At 38.2% G+C, this 18003-nt stretch overlaps 1 protein-coding gene across 6 annotated transcripts in view; it reads left to right on the top strand.

Annotated features, from left to right (window-relative positions):
- LOC127655705 (semaphorin-6D-like) overlaps nucleotides 1-18003 on the top strand; it is a 204289-nt gene that overhangs the window by 174148 nt on the left and 12138 nt on the right. For 4 of the 6 annotated variants that reach the window (XM_052143643.1, XM_052143645.1, XM_052143644.1 and 1 more), the window contains 4 exons: nucleotides 420-497; nucleotides 9712-9770; nucleotides 10579-10629; nucleotides 14378-14530. In XM_052143643.1, coding sequence (XP_051999603.1) covers nucleotides 420-497; nucleotides 9712-9770; nucleotides 10579-10629; nucleotides 14378-14530 — 341 coding nt within the window. The remainder of the gene's footprint in view (nucleotides 1-419; nucleotides 498-9711; nucleotides 9771-10578; nucleotides 10630-14377; nucleotides 14531-18003) is intronic. The other 2 variants (XM_052143647.1, XM_052143648.1) reach the window with 2 other exon arrangements.

Here is an 18003-nt window from a genome sequence, read left to right as displayed (position 1 = left end):
GCTCTCTCACACCAGCTTTTCCATGTATCTGAATCTCAAAGTTGGCCTATAGCAAACATAACACACCTGTCAATCATGCAGCACAAATACACACACACCTTGCTCATCTGCAGTCGGTCACTCTCTCTCTATTTTTTTGTCCTCTCAGTCTTGGTCTCTAGAGTCTCAGACCAGCAAGAGACATTAATGCTTTGTTATGGAGATGCTGTGGCTAGCTGTCCCCTCTACCCTGTCATGTATACTGTGAGAGAGGACGGGAAAATAGGAGGATGGGGGTAGTAGAGACACGCACAACCTTTCCAGCACATGTGGTATGAGTTAACTCTGTGTGTGTGTGTGTGTGTGTGTGTGTGTGTGTGTGTGTGTGTGTGTGTGTGTGTGTGTGTGTGTGCGTGTGTGCGCGTGTGTTTGTATTTTAGGAGCTGTCTGTCCTCGCGAGACCCCTACTGCATCTGGCTGAGTGCAGGGAACTGTGCCACAGTGGCGCCGGGACTCAAGTGAGTTTAACCTACTGCACGCAATCTTCTGTTAGCCCTGCCCCAGTAAACATCCCATGGCAGCATTTTACAGTTTGTTACCATTAAAAGCCTGCACAGCTACTGAATTCTGTAAACTGGATTCCTATGCAATTAACAGTTTTTCTTATAGACTGCAGCATTGTTTAAAAGGTCTTTTGGAGCTTAAGTTACTCTAAACGTCTTAAAAACATCTGGTAAAAATAAGATGGCCATAAAACGTTTTCAAAATTTATCATCAAGCGGTTATAAAATGTTACCAGACATTGTGCATAATGGCCTGGATGATTTCCTTGATAATTTTAAAATAGAGTTACTGTAAATTCTTATAGCCATACCATTAAAATAATGTGAGTCAATTAATTTAAACATCCTTTTTCAATTATTCTGTAAATTAGTATAAACATCCTCTTTATAAGAGCTTTAAAAATAATTCTGGTATAAAGCCCATTAACCATGTTGGTGATGACATCACTGTCACACAATTTACATCTGGTCCTTCAGACCAGATATGTGCAGATATTTACTTTATATAAACTTTTTTAAAAGGCAAACACAACAGGACTTGTTTACATGACCTGAAACATAACATTTGTATCGTTTACAAATATTTGTGTAAGCAATGTCAAGTTTACAGATGTCTTGCACATAGCACAGAATCCACAAAGCAAGTTTTTAAACCTTTTGTTTAGTTATTGAATTTGTCACTCATATTACATATACAACTCTGAAAAGAATTAAGAGACCACTGCAAATATTCAGTTTCACTGGATTTACCATTTATAGGCATGTGTGAGTAATATGAAAATTTTTGTTTTTATTCTATAAAGTACTGCATTTTTCCAAATAAAATTGGTGTCATTTGGAGCATTTATTTGCCAAAAGTGACAACTGGTCAAAATAACAAAAAAGATGCCATTACTAATGTTTTAACTTAAGTTCAGAAATCAATAATTGGTGCAATAACCCTGAATTTCAATCACCGCTTTCATGCGTCTTGGCATGTTCTCTACCAGTCTTTCACATTGCTGTTGGGTGACTTTATGCCACTCCTGGCACAAAAATTCAAACAGCTCGGCTTTGTTTGATGGCTTGTGGCCATCCATCTTCCTCTTGATCACATTCCAGAGGTTTTCAATGGGGTTCAGGTCTGGAGATTGGGCTGGCCATGACAGGGTTTGATTCGGTGGTCCTCCATCAACACCTTGATTGACCTGGCTGTGTGGCATGTGGCATTGTCCTGCTGGAAAAACGAATTCCCAGAGTTGAGGAACATTGTCAGAGTAGAAGGAAGCAAGTTTTCTCCCAGGATAAACGTTTAGGTGGCTTGATTCATGCGTCCTTCACAAAGATGAATCTTCCTGATACCAACCTTGCTAAAGCACCCCCTAGATCATCACCGATCCATCAAACAAAGCCAAGCAGCAATGTGAAAGAATGGTAGGGAGCATGCCAAGACTGAACTCTTAAGTTAAAACATTAGTATTGTGTGGTCTAAAAATGGTCTGAAAACACTGCATCTTTTTTGTTATTTTGATCAGTTGTCATTTTCAAATGACAAAAAAAAAATTGTGAAAAATGCAGTACTTTATAGAATTAAAAACAAAAACGTTCATTTTACCGAAACACATGCCTATAAATAGTAAATCCAGAGAAACTGAAAATTTTGCATTGGTCTCTTAATGTTTTCCAGTATGTTTTCAAAAATATACATATATTAATGGGCTGTTTGCCTTTTATAGTATAGGATAATAGAAAAAAGACAGGAAATTGGAGGGAGAGAGTGAAGGAATCTGACCAGGGCAGAATTTTGGCCGAATTTGAACCTGCATTCACTTTGATTTTCAAGGAATGATTAACTTAATTTACTGACCTCGTGTTGTTTCATACCCATATGCCATTCTTCCGTGGAACACAAAAGGAGATGTTAGTTTCAGTCAACAATTGCATCAGTTCTCATACAATTAAATTGAATGGTGTCATTCTGCCTAACATCTCCTTTTGTGATCCATGGAAGAAAGAAAGTCTTTTGGTGTTTGGAACAACATTAAACATGATGAACATACAGTCCTGTGAAAATATAAGTACACCCCATGGAAATTGTTTGCTTTGACATATTTGGAGAAGCAAACATTTGATCCTCTTTGAAACAGTGCCTATTAATAAAAGTTGATATACTCAAACAAATGACACATAAAATTGACATTTTGAAGTCATTTTCATGATTTAAATAAACAGATTCATCACATGGAAAAAGTATACCCCTACATCTATCACACATTCAAATCCATAAAATTAGAATCAAGTGTTCAATATTGGGTGCCAATGATTACAACCTCCTTAGGGAGTGCAGATGGAACCGGTCTTAATTAAACCACTCACATCTATTGTCTGGTGTTCTCTTTGCTATTGAGGTGTGTGGTGTCATCATGCCAAGATCTAAAGAGTTCTGCAAAGCCTTCAGGAAAACGTTTGTGGATGCCTACAAGTCTGAAAAGGGACTTTTCAAATTATTTTAAATAAATCATTCCACTGTAAGGACAATAATCTACAAGTGGCATAGATTTCAAATGACTGCCAATTTTTACAGGACTGGTCATCCTAGCAAATTCAGCCCAAGAGCAGACCGTTTGATGAAAAAAGTATCCAATAACCCCAGAATTTAAAAACAGGATCTGCAGTTAACTCTGGCAATGGTTGATGTCAAAGTGTATGCATCTACAACCAGAAAGAGATTGCTAAAATTTTACCTGCATGGGAGGCATGCCAGGAAAAGCCCTTTTCGATCTAAAAAGAACGATTAGATTACAAGATTACAGCAAGACTATAGTTTGCCCATGAACATATAGGCAAAGACCAGTCCTTTTGGAATGTGCTCTGGATACACGAATCAAAGATAGAGTTGTTTGGCAACAGTAACAGTATACATGTTTGGCACAGACCAAAGAAAGCTTTTCAGGAGAAGAACCTCATACCAACTGTGAAGCACGGTGGTGGAAATGTTATGGTTTGGGGCTGCTTCGCTGCCTCAGGGCTAGGCAGCTTGCAGTCATTGATTAAACTATGAATTCTGCATCATATCAAAGAGTGCTTGAAGATAATGTGAGGCCATTCAAAGTTGAAGCGGAAGTGGAACTTTCAACATGGCAATGGTCCTAAACACACTAGCAAGTGCACTGAGGAATGACTCAAAGAGATGAAGGGTTTTGGAATGGCCTAGTCAAAGCCCAGATTTGAATCCCATTGAAATGTTGTGGGGTGATTTGAAATGTGCAGTACATGCAAGAAACCCCTCAAACATCTTGCAACTGTAAGAATTTTGCAAGGAAGAGTGTTCAAATTATTCAGAAAGCCAATGTCAGAGACTGGTGGACAATTATGCAAAACGCCTACAATAAGTTTGTAACAATCAGCCTTTCGACCAGGTTACACAAACTAAAATGAGTATCCTGACTGAACTGAGTGAGTGTGCTTATGTGAAAATAAGAGACGAAAGAGTATTACCAGAAAAAGAGAAATACCAGTTGAAGGCATATTCACAAGATTAAAACATATCCACAGACTGTTCAAATGAGTATATACAGATTTTAAGTATATATGAAGAACAGTCTTTTGTGTTTTTTTAGTGTCTTAAGTCCCAGAGTTAGCTCACCATTGTATTTACAATCCGATAGAGTTTGTGGAGAAGGTGACCATAATCCACAGTGCGAATAGTCTTAGCAAAGGTAAGTAAACTCCAGAGTCCAAGCATATCCCAGGGATAGGTGATACCACTTAGCCTTCCCTAACTTGCCATGTTGGCTCCTTTTTATCCAGTCCTACTCACTTCTCACATGACAGGTGGTTGCACTGTTCTTAAAGACATGCCATGTAATTTTAAATGAGATATAAAATGAACATATGCAAACATGTTAAACATACTATTAAAACACTATAACAACAATAAAACATTATTTTGTATATAGTATAAAATGTTAATACATGTCTGTTAAATAAGTTATTTCTGCTAAAGGGAGTGATACTAGCTCCTGAGGCCAAGGGTGTACTTAATTTTTCAACAGAAGAATATCATATTTACATTTATATTTACATTTATGCATTTGGCAGACACTTTCATCCAAAGCGACTTACAGTGCAATTATTACAGGGAAAATCCCCCCAGAGCAACCTGGAGTTAAGTGCCTTGCTCAAGGACACAATGGTAGTGGCTGTGGGGATCGAACCAGTGACCTTCTGATTAACAGTTATGTGCTTTAGCCCACTGCGCCACTACCACTTCATATCCATTTATATTTTTGTTGAATAAATGATTGATGTATCAAGTATATCAACTTTATTAATAGGCACTGTTTCAAAGAGAATCAAATGTTAGCTCGTCCAAATATGTACCTATTTTTTTCACATGACTGTATGCACTGCCAACTATACAACAGCTCTAATGAATTCAGAGCTTATGAATGAGAGACTCAAATTACATTTGCATGGCCTGGTCTTTTTAATAGCACTGTTTCTCTGTAACATGCTCGCAGTTTTAATCACATTATTTTCTGGCCATAACTTTGGCCATAAACTCGATATTTGTGGCCAAGCATTGAGGCATGGTTATTCTGTCCGAATGTGAGTATTGATCTCTTTAAATGGAGATGGAGAGTTATTTAATCTTAAACTCATGATCACATTATTATGTATACAGCAGATTTCCAGACCGCTGCCAGGGAAATGGAAGGAACTTGTGAAGGGTACTTATCACTGTCCCAGAAGAGCTTTGATTTACTCCAACCTACAATTATATGCTTCCACAGCCAAACTTATGTCACAGTAATTCGTCTTATCCTGTCAGATACCATAAAGTGTTCTGTAATCATACAGTGCTTTAGAATTATTATAAAGAGCTCTAGAATCTTGTAGAATAGTTTTTTGTCATAGAAACCAAAAGTAACCACACAGATACTCGCCAGGCATATACCATTATCTCTCAGCATCCATGTACACAAACACAGACACATTTAGGTTGTAGTATGTGCACTGAAATGGTGAAATGGACCATTCTCAGAGAATCTGATGCATATTTTACACACAAAATATGGCAAGAGTTAGCTGAATTAGCTGGTTCCAGTCTGATTGGCTGAATTTGAAGGAGTCGTGGTGCACATGTAAATAAGCAAATTTAGGAGCCATTAAAGTCTAACCCTTCTTTGCACAAAAAATAGCTTTGAATAGAGCAGAACGCTGGTGTCTCAAGACACATTTTTAAGAGTTGAAGTTCGTTTTAACTTGACCCATTGTCAAAAAAACATGGTACTCCTGTGTGAGACACAGAAAAAAAAACAGCTAGATGCTGTGCAACTGACAAAAAACGTCTGTCTAGCACATCTTAACATAGAAAAGAAATTGAAAAACAGTGCAGATGGATGCACAAAGGTGTTTAGTGTGAATGGCTATTTACCTGTCAGTCAGACAACTCCTTCCCTACCAGTTCGGTAGTTTTGATAGACTAACCTACAATGTACAGCAGACATTAGGCCTAGATAGACGCAGAACCGGTAATAAAACAAGATTATACAAGATACTTTTTTTCTTCTGGGAAATTTCTTAAATACAGTAGAAATGTGTATCAGAAAGATGTAATGGGTGTTACAGTGTATACACAAAATGCAGTACAATATTGTCAATAAAGTAGAAATAATAAAATAATTGCATGAAAAAAATACAAATAAAATACAAATGTATTTTTATTTTAAATAGAAAGTGATATGGGAAGAACTATACAGTAGCTGCATACTGTGCTATACTGTAGCTGTGTTCTGCATGTATAAGTGCTAAACAGCATCTAATGAAATACAGGTAGGCTGTAAAAAAAAAACAAGGAAAAAATATGTACTATATTAATAGTTTGACATTCTCATTTTAAAACAGTTCTGCAGCTTGATTTTGGCTTTGAACTGCGTTAAAAGGGGTTGGGGAATATGGAGAAAATATGACTTTATTATCTTGTGGGAGATTTCCTCTCATTGTTCTCCTTTTCCCCCAATCACTTTCTCCCAGGGGCAATTTAATCTGCTCTCGATGAGAGAGGGAGGGCGGGAGGGTGTGAGTGCGTGTGTGTGTGTGTGTGTGTGTGTGTGTGTGTGTGTGTGTGTGTGTGTGTGTGTGTGTGTGTGTGTGTGTGTGTGTGAGAGAGAGAGAGAGAGAGAGAGAGAGTGGCCAACTCGGGTATAATGAAAAGCATGCATCTCAGAGGCATATTGATGTTCAGATATTATGCACCTGCAAGATCCCAATTTACCACTTTATGCAGGAGACTTTTTTTTTTTATCTTGTCCTTTCTATTTATCCTTCAATATGAGATGAAGTCATCCTCTCTCCTCCTCTCTCTCTCTCTCTCACTGTCGCTCTCCCCACTCAGGTTAATGGAAATAAGGACTCTAAATCATGTCAGGTAGAGAGGGCTGATTCACAGATTGATTGAATATGCAGGGCAGGGCAAGGCAGGAGAGAGGCAGGTACCTCGGCATGGCTGAAATGGGGTGCTGACATTATGTGAAAAGGTCTCTGTATGTGTGTTTTGCTCTTAAAGGGGTAGTTAACTCAAAACATTTTAATTATATATCATTTTCTCAACCTCATGTTTTTTTAAACCTTCTTATCTTCCATGGAACAACACAATTATTTAGCAGAATGTTCAAGCTGCTCTGTTCCATACAATAAAAGTGAATGGTGACTGGCTGTCCAGAACGATTTTCACTGAATAACAATTTAAGTTTGTTCACACACAGCTACTGAATGGCTCCAGAAGACTTTGAATATAGTGCACAACCACTTTTATAATGCTATTTTGCTTTTTGGAGCTTGTTGAGCCCTAGTGTCCATTCACTTATTATATGGAAGAGAGATTTTTTGAGGGTGAAATAATGGTTTTATTTTGGGGTGAACTATTCCAGTCATTATGATGCTTTACACTAAACCAAACAAATCCCAGTTCCACTCAAAAAGATCTCTAGAATTGAAGCAGCCATGGACAACACAATTACTATTTTAGAAAATATGTTACGTTCAGTGATCTTTAATAGTAATGATTTTGGATGTTCAGGTACATGATTCCATGCTCCATTAGACCACATTCTCTGATATAATCATGTCTCCATGGTAACACTGAGAGGAAGCAAAAACTGACAGTAAGTGTTGTGTTTCTATGTGCAAGATATGTTGCTCAGGTGCACAGCAGTGAGCAACAGTGACATGCTCTGTTCTGTAATGCCAAAAGCAGCAGAACATTGCGGCCGCACAGAGCAATGTGTCACCGTGGTTACGCTGTCAGACAGCATGAATCAGCAATGTCATTCACATTAATCATATTTACTTAAAATTATACTTAATGTGCTGTTGTGCTCAACCGCACATTTCCTTTACACAAAGGGTTTTTGATCTGACTCAAAGTGGACTGGAAACTTGTGTACTTGAATGAACAATAGTCCTTGTAAGTCTGTCTGTTAATTTCATATGTGAGCACATTAATTTCATGTTTTCATGTTAAATACATATGATATTGTTTATGTCAGCAAGCAGAGAATGAAGAGGCTCAGGACACAAACACATAGTTTAAAATTAATGTATTATTGTATTTATTAATACAAACACAAACTCCCACAAGGGGTAAAACAATAAACATAAACTACCCCGTAGGGGAAAAGTAAATCCAGATTGTAGGGCTGAGGTAACGGGAACCAGGACCGATCGGACCAAACAAGGGGAATCAAAAACAGGACCAACATGAACCGACTAACAAGACTGACTGGAAACACACAAGACTAACTGGCACTGGACAGCATACATGAGGATACTAAAATAGGGAGAGAAATCAACAGTTTAACAAGACAGGTTGGACTAATAATGGGCAAACAAGAAGGCGGGGTAGGACGCAAGACAGAGAGTCACGCGACGATACAGAAACAAAACAAAGTCACATGCTCTCACAAGACAACAAAACACCCGAATCACATGAGCGAACATCGGCAATACAATAAGGCAATATACGCTCATGCAAACCGACAGACAAGACGAGACAAGACAAGCAACGCCAAACAAGAAGAGCGCACGGCAGGAAATCACAACCGGACCCGTGCGCTCACACAAAGACAGCACACGAAACGCAAGACAGACATGAGACGATGATGCTGTGGTCCTGTCAGACAAAAACCCAGAGTGACAGTGAGAGTGTATGATTTGATGAAAATAAGTTAACACTTTATTTTACAGTGTGTGTGTGTGTGTGTCACAAACATTTTACTAAAATCAATTAATAGTAATAATTATAAAAATGTGTATTTACTTTCAGTTGCACAACACATTTACACAGTATGTACATGTAGTTAATTAATATTACTTGGTACCTCTGTAAATATGCAATAACACAGACACTCAAAGTGTGACCAAAATAACATTTGATGCTTCCATTTTGCACACGTGAAATCTTGGGAGCACATAGAAATATCACATATAATGTATGTTGTTTTCCAAAAGTTGAGTTTTGTAGCTTTTAATGGACATGCATTAGCTTTAAAAATCATCTATATGCTAGTGTGCTCCTAAATGTTTCCAAAATTAATTTTTATAAGATATGCACATTTAAAATTGACAGTCGTTGTCATCTGGGAAACTGTCCAAAAATCTTGATGACTCATCTTGCACTACTCTATTTTGTCCAATCAGATGCTCTCTAGAATAGAGTAAATCACTCCCCTTATTGCAGGAAATAAAATCCATCTTATGCTGCACAGTCTTTCAACTATTTATTCAATAATTCAAACTAATAGTTACATACTTCAGCACCAGCTTTAGCTTTAACTGCTTCATTTTTGAACATTAAAGTGTATGTATACATACAAATGAGTTTACACATGTTTCTAACCACATGGTCGCTAAAAACATGGCTTTCGTGGTATAAGGGAGAGTGTCCTTGTATGTCAGACACTCAAGCCTCAATTAGATTGTAACATGTTATTTGCCTTTACAGTCGCTCAAGGAGGCAACAACAGAGTGCTGACAGCCAAATTAATTAGAGGGATCATTCAAAGAGAGATACATAAAAGAATGATTGTCACTCCCTTGTCCTCTTTCTCACTCCTTCTGCTTACGTTCTCTTGTGTCATTGTTCCTCTCTCTATTTTGTTGCTCTCCCTCTCTGTCTCTGTCACAGGTCTGGATTTGAACAGTATGTGGAGAGTGGATATCTTCAGTACCCAGACAGCTGTCATGGTGAGTTCCAGACAGTCCGTTGTGACTTGCTCTCAGACATCATAACTTATCCAGACCATTACTACAGTCCTACAAATTCTTGCTACAACTAGACCTCTGCTCTGGCTGAGGAGTTTTAGATGAATAGCCTTGTGTATACTTGGATTGAAGAATTCTACAATTGCAAAACCTTTTCTTTTTGAGACAGAAATTAAAGCCAATAGCATGTAGTAATTAAGCAATTAGGTACGAGAAGCTGTGCAATATTTCGATCCAATAGTCGTTGTTAGGCACAATGAATAGCTGAGTACCGGCAAGCTCTGTAGCCATGAATATAAAAAATAAAAATAATGCTTTTACTACACATTTTCATTACAATTTTCATTCAAATTCCATCCATCCACTAGAAGAAATAACAAGCATAAAAAAGGTTAATGGTTGGACTGATAGCACAGTGATATACTGTACAAAGTACCTAGATGAGCAGGTGTTTCACGTCAAAGCTGTTATTATATTGTGTGTTTTAGCACAGCTGGTATACTGGAACACTGTATGAACCAATCTGCATTCAGGACAGTACTATACATTCTATAAATAAATAAAAACTTAGCCATGTTAATATCACTTAAACTGATGGCCTCAAGAGGCTTATTGCTTTTATAAAACCGCAGCTGCATCAAAATGAAAAAAATGCCCATTGCCAATTAAACTATTACATTTATTAAGAGTAATAATCGCAATAATATAATATAATATCGATCTGTAGGCCGTTTGTGGTGTTTTAATGGTTTTGGCTTTCATGCTTTCCTGATCTCCCTTATTTCTATAGATGTCATGGCCACGACACGCAAGCAAAACCCTGCAGTGGACTCTGCGTACGGTCAGTGCACTAATTCAGTCTCATGTGCTTTAAATTCAGTCATTCAACTCACCTAAGGATACATCACATTTTGTCCAGCCATATTCATTATCATTTTCATTTCATTTACCTTTAAATTCAGAGCGGACATTTTATGGCCTGCCTTTTTCATTCTGGGTCTTTAAATGTCCTTTGTTCCAACAATGGGCACAGATTGCTAGCATTTTTTTCACATTTCACTGGTTTCTTGGTGTGAACATTACAGCATTTCAGCATATTGCAATTTCTAGTCTCTTTCTCACTCACACTCACACATAAAACTCTGTCCTGGTCTGACCTCTGAGTCAAACCTACAACAATTATTAGAAATGTGTGAGCATTCAACACCAATAACGTTTATTAAATGGCCAGCAGTGAGGCTGCAGGCTGCAGATCTGGACCACAGACCGAAATGGCCTGCAGTGCTACGCTCCAGCACTAAATGGCCTGCTGTGTCAGAGCGCTTTGAGCAAGAGCCTTGGAGGAACAACTGAAATTTACAATCTGACAAATTCATTTTCTGACTGAGCTGGATGTGTGATAGTATGCGTGCTCGTGTGTGTGTGTGTGTGTGTGTGTGTGTGTGTGTGTGTGTGTGTGTGTGTGAGAGAGAGAGAGAGAGACAGACAGACAGACAGAAAGACAGACAGACAGAGAGTGTGTGACTTTTTTTTATAGTGTGTGTGTGTGGGGGGGATTAACTGGTTTATGAGGAGTATTGTTTAGGTAACAAACTGATAATTATAAGTGTATTATGCTATAAATGTGGTTTATGAGGACATTTCTAGTGTCCCCATAATTTAAATCGCTTAAAAAAACATACTATACAATGTTTTATTGAAAATGTAAAAATGCTGAAAGTTTTTTGTGAGGGTTAGGTTTAGGGGTAGGGTTAGGGGATAGAATCTAGAGTTCTCATAATGATAGCTGCACCAATGTGTGTGTGTGTGTGTGTGTGTGTGTGTGTGTGTGTGTGTGTGTGTGTGTGTGTGTGTGTGTGTGTGCGTGTGAGCGTGTATTTATCACTTTGTGGGGACCAAATGTCCCCATAAGGATAGTAAAACCCGAAATTTTTGACCTTGTGGGGACATTTTGTCAGTCCCCATGAGGAAAACAGCTTATAAATCATACAAAATTATGTTTTTTGAAAATCTAAAAATGCAGAAAGTTTTCTGTGAGGGTTAGGTTTAGGGGTAGGGTTAGGTTTAGGGGATAGAATATAAAGTTTGTACAGTATAAAAACCATTATGTCTATGGAAAGTCCCCATAAAACATGGAAACACTACATGTGTGTGTGTGTGTGTGTGTGTGTGTGTGTGTGTGTGTGTGTGTGTGTGTGTGTGCGCGCACGCATGTCCGTGTGCGTGCGTGCGAGAAAGGAAGGAAATGACTGGAGAGAATTTGCATATTAGTGTGTTAGAGGGAGTATGTGTGAAAGACAGTGTGTGCATGTGTGAGTCTGGTTTTGCCCATAAAGTAAATATCCCAACAAGGAAAGTAAAACCTGAAATCACCTACATTGTGGGAATAGCTAAAAGTCCCCATTAGAAAAACAGCTTCATAAACAAACTAAATAATGTCATTATGGAATGCAAAAAGGTTTCTGTAAGAGTTGGGTTTAGGGGTAGGGTTACTGTATAAAAAATGAGGGAGAAAGCGAATGTTGCATTTTTTATTTACTCTATTACATTTCAAAAAGTTGTGAGCTAATACTAGCTGACAGCTGACCTGTGTGTGCGTTTGACTGGTGTGTGTGAACATCCCTGGGTGGTGTCATCTGGTCTTGCTTCTAAAACAAGGGGGAGTAGAGTGATCTGAGCCAGTGCAAAATATTGTCACACAATATTCTCTGACTTAAAATACACACACAAAATTACAGATCCTCCTCCTCTGTGGATCATGGAGAGATATTCTGTGTACCACTCAGAATCCTTGCATTACCATCTGGTTTAGTCACATTAGGATATTAGCACAGATGAGGTTTTGTAAACAATAAGATATCCAAGTCATCTAATCTATTATAATATTTTACTAATGAATCAGTGCCACTGTTTTATATAGCTAAATTACAGCTTTTTACAGAACAGATATATCTCCCAGACAGCCTCCAATCTGTCCATCAGCAAATTAGAGAGAAGTGAATAATTCACGGAGGAAGGAAGGAAGGTAAGAGAGACACCAATAACAGGAAATGATGGACATTGAAAAACAAACAAACAAGGAAGGAAGAAGGGAGAGAGAGAGAGAGAGAGAGAGAGAGGTGTGTGCATCATGACATAAGTCTGTAGTGATGTTTTCCCATTGGAGAAATGGTACAGGTAGGATGCTGGATGGTGTCCCTGTGCTCCACACTGTCTGTGTGGGGTTTGTATGGTGTGAAAGAGCGCACAGTGGGTGCCCAGTTTCAATGAGCATCCCTACCGATTAATTCAGTTTGTGGCTGAACCCACCAGAGCTCCTCTCCAAGCCTCTGTAAATGACACAGCAGCATACCTTCCCTCTCTCTTTCTCACCTCACGCTGAGACAAAACCTTCCACGGCACTGTGGCACAGTAATTAGAACTCTACCTGCATTCAATAGGAGTTATTACATGCTCAGAACTTTACTGTGTGATAAAGCCATCCCATTGTGAAGGCCAGACAAAAATGTCCACAATGCTCCACTGTTTTCAGACAGTTCTTTTCTTCCAGCACCCTTTAAATTGGTAGAAAGGAAATGAAATGATAATAGAATCATCCCCTGTGCCAGCCCTCAGTACTCCTGTTGGGCAGGCGCTGTGTGACACAGATGGCAAGATGACAGGCTTTATTTAGAGGTGGACAGAAAGAGGATGGGGTTCACGCTTGGTCCGGTCAACTGGCTGGTGCTGATGACTACTGTGTGCCGCTACATTAAGCATTAGTCCAGTGATGGAGCTCTTCACAGCAGCATGAGCTCCAGGACAGGGATGCTTTCAGGAATGGAATGTTTTCAAGGCCATTGGTAATTAAAGCTGCCCAGGAAGGTAAAGAGCTAAATCTCTGTATCGGTCTTACAAGGATAACCTCAAAGTCTGTGGTCTGTAAGTGTGTTTATGATCAGCACTTTTTGGGGGACAGATGGAGAAAATGAAAGAGAGGGGGAAGTGATTGAAAAGAAGCTTAGGCTTCGCTTTCTGTGGATTATTTCAGTTTTGAACTTTTGCTTGCTTCCTATCAAATGCTACACATCCACATACTGTCATAGAATGCACTGGGGGCATCTGAAACTGGAAATATTGGCACAAAAATGCAAAAGACAAACAAAAGTTTTAGAAAACCAGAGTTTTGAGTACTAATGAACTTATACAAAAAATACACCTTAAGCTTAAGGATATTGTTGTGTAAAAATTACATTCACACTACTGTGAATGGTCATTTTTTTTTACTTCCCTACTGTGGTGATAAAGTGAGCTTGATTCAACAGCCACTCTAACTTAATGTTCTCCAAATGAAACGTTAATTCTAATTATTTTTCTTTTCTTTTTTTCTATGATAATGATTAATATTGCATTCGTTTAATATTTATAAAGAATTCACATGGATATTTTGTCTGATTTGTATTTTATTTTATGGCATTGTACAAAATGTGTTGGTTCTGCTGTAATGATTTTTAATTGATCTGTTTACATTGTTGTTTTCCTGATTTATGATGCGTATTATGGATATCTCTGATTGGTAACTTTGTTGCCCCCTTCCAATACAATCACAGGAAAGACCTCGCCCACAAGTGCCACCACAACCAATCAGGGGCCAGCTCTGCCTAAAGTCAAAGGTGTCCCTGAGACAGGTACCCACCCCGAGGAGGGGAGGCGGGGAGGGCAGGGTTCTCCTGACTTGGAGCCAGTCAGTGTGGAGATGGAGGGTAAGGGAGCGGGAGAGGCCCTTGGCCCATTGTCTGTCTTCAAGCCTGCCATTTTGTCCAGTTAAAACTTTTCTAGCGCTCTATTGGATTCCACTGTGTGACCCCACAGCTGCACACACCACGGCACAAAATACTCAAATAATATAACGTAATTCATGGTGCACTCACACAAACACCAACTTTAAAAAATAATCCTCTTTATTAAAAAAAAAAACACTTTCAGGATTCACTTTTTTGCTATTCATTAATGATTGCATTTGACCTTCCCTGCTTTTCTTTCTAGAGAGACAGAAAAACAAGAATTATACAGTGCTCGGTTGTGTTATTACTTTTACGTCTCCCTATATCTCAAAAAGTACTTTGTCTGGTTTCCACTCATGTGTCCCTGGCTGAAGTTCAGTAGAATGCAGCAAAATGATCATAAATCCTGTGGCTGCTGCTATGATCATCCACTCAGACTATAATGAGAAGCACCAGCAATCGTTAAATAAACAGAGGACTCCAGGCCTGCAGGTAGACACTGCCTGATAGAAACTTCCAGTGTGCAATCTATTCAGCCACTCGGTCGAGAGCAGTCACGCACTCGGCAATCAAACGACCCACAGAAAGGAGAGGTGCAGTGGTTTAATAAAGAGTCACAACTAACCTTATCTCTTCCTTCCTCTCTCTCTTTTTCTTTCTCTTCAACTCTTTTCTCATCCATACAGTATCTCTATCCCTCTGTTGTTGTGGCTCTTAGTGAAGAGATGAGAGGTCATGTGTTAATACACATAATCTTCTAAGCCTTTAGACAGCTGATAATTTGTTTTGCACACCCTGCTAGTATATGGTATCTTATATTCAAATTTTAACGCATTAAAAATTCACAACAACAGGATACTGCTGATAATGATATGTGCTGTGAATGAGCCATTACTGCTGTAATGTAGTAAACTGCCCCATAAAGCTAGGGTGTACATAGTTTTTCCACGTGCCAGTACATCTTGGGCACGGTCAAGAGCTCAGCCTTTCAAAGTATACACATGATGCATTCGATGCATGCGTACTACTTGTTAATTTGCTAAATTAATTACTAAATTGGACCATCCAATGTTGATCGAAAATATGAAAACTGAAGTAATTTTGGAGTTTTAGCTTGTAGCGTAGTGCACATTTATAGCTTTAGTTTAGCTTATGTTCTTTGTCATTAACAATAATAACACTGCACTGATTTAATTAAATTTGCAATTACCTGCATAACAATTACTTATGCTCGTATATGCCTGATAATGTTATTCACTATGATTCAATTTTTAGCATTATTCACAATCTGCGTCATTATGGTTAATATTAGTGAGCATGGGCTGTAAGTCAAGCAATTAATTCCATTCTTATTTCCTTAGTTAGCATTCACGTCAGCATGCGTGGATGAATCTCTCCCTGTATATATATAAAAAAAGGAAGCGATAATGATGTCTGCTAAAACTAAACCTCGATTTGTTCTGAGGTGGCAGCTACAGAGTACACACTGCTTGTTAATGTTATTTTAAACACACCTTCTCGCAGGTCATTCACACACTCAAATTAAGTGGAATGATGGCAGGACCTCTGGCCCCCAGATAATTTGCGTGAGTGTCAGAGGATGGACTGCTATGAGGGGGTGGGCGGACTCTGAAACTCATTAAAACACAGTGGAAGATGAACTGATGATGAACTCCAGCCCGGAGACGCATTCGGCCCTGCAGAGTCTATTAATACCTCGGCAGAAACAGAATGGAATATGGAGGTTTAGAGAGGGATGAAGACAGTGGAAAACATAGAGAACTGAGAAGTGTCAGCAAGTGATGGAGACAGGTTGGCTACGTTTACGCAGCAGCAGAATATGGCTGTCAGTCATGTTTTAGAGTGCAAAGTACAGTTCTGTTCACACATAGTTGTTATAAACTAGAGTGACAACTTCATTCTATATCCAAACTGACTATTTTAAAGTAGTGAATTCGATAATCCATTGGTTTGTGAATGAAACTGCAATAGACATATAGTGGGCTACCATGTCATACAGTGCAAGGGCCACTCTTGTCTCATGTTTGTTGAGTTTTTCATTTGGTGTTTTATATCCAGTCACCGTCTTTCCAACAAAGCAACATAAGCGTTTATTTTAAGTTTGTTTTTTGGTCTTATTTCGGTATACACACACACACACACACACACACACAAAACAAAAAATAATAATTCAAAGCTGTTGTGTTTCTAGAATATTATTTGTTCATGCAGACAGTACTTGAGACACTCATATAAGCTGTAGTATGAATTAAAGAGTCATAGGGTAATTTACACAAAAAATATCCTGGTCATAGTTTTCTCCAAAAACTAAAAAAATACTATATCTTGCATATAGAAATGTTTTTAAATTGTACAACAGCATATTTTTTTCTGTTGTACTTTTATATTTGACTGTGTTATGGTTAGGAAAATTTACATGAAAAACAATGGGAATAGTAAAATATCTGGATGTGTTACAATTATGAGAATTGCAGGGTACATTTTCTTAAAGGGATAGTTCACCCAAAACTAAGGATTCTCTCATCATTTACTCACCCTCATGCCACCCCAGATGTGTATGAGTTTATTTCTTTTGCAGAACACAAACAAAGATTTGAAATGCAATTGAATGGTGGCAAGAACTTTGAAGGTCAAAAAAGCACATAAAGGCAGCAAAAAAAAAAAATATACATGAGACCCCAGTGTTTAAATCCATGTCTTCAGAAATTATATGATATGTATGGGTGAGAAACAGATTAAGATCAAGTCCTTTTTTTACTATAAATCTCCACATATTAAAGAAGACGATCACATTCTTCTTTTGTTTTTGGCAATTCGTATTCTTCGTGCATTTCACCACCTACAATGCAGGGAGGAGAATTTATGGGAAAAAAGGACTTAAATGTTGGTTTGTTTCTCACCAACACTTATCAAACATCTTCTGAAGATATAGATTTAACCATTAGATTCATATGGATTACTTTTATGCTGCCTTTATGTCCTTTTTGAGCTTCAAAGTTCTGGCCACTATTCACTTGCATTGAATGTACCTACAGAGCTGAGATATTCTCCTAAAATCTTTGTTTGTTTTAAGCAGAAGAAATGAAGTCACACACATCTGTGATGGCATTAGTGAATGGTGTGAGAATTAAAAATTTTGGGTGAACTATCTCTTTAAGTGTCCTGCAAATAAACTTAAATACAAAAAATATTACATTATATTTTGCATGAGGAAAATATTTTTTTCTATTGATATGGGTTTGACATTTTCTTGACCAGTTTTGTGAGAATCACCCTATACCTTTCAGTAAAACAATGTGAACAAAACCATTGAAATTGGGTGCAAGAGATTGAGGCATTTGCGTGGAGGAAAGGGAAAGTTAATGAATGAAAAGGAAGATGTGAGAAATCTTTGGGCTCCACGGTTCCCAGTAAAAAAATAAATGAAATCC

This window comes from Xyrauchen texanus, chromosome 15 (assembly GCF_025860055.1).
Source record: "Xyrauchen texanus isolate HMW12.3.18 chromosome 15, RBS_HiC_50CHRs, whole genome shotgun sequence".
NCBI lineage: Eukaryota > Metazoa > Chordata > Actinopteri > Cypriniformes > Catostomidae > Xyrauchen > Xyrauchen texanus.
Note: the sequence above shows the minus strand (reverse complement) of the source record. Positions and strands in the feature narration are given on the sequence as shown.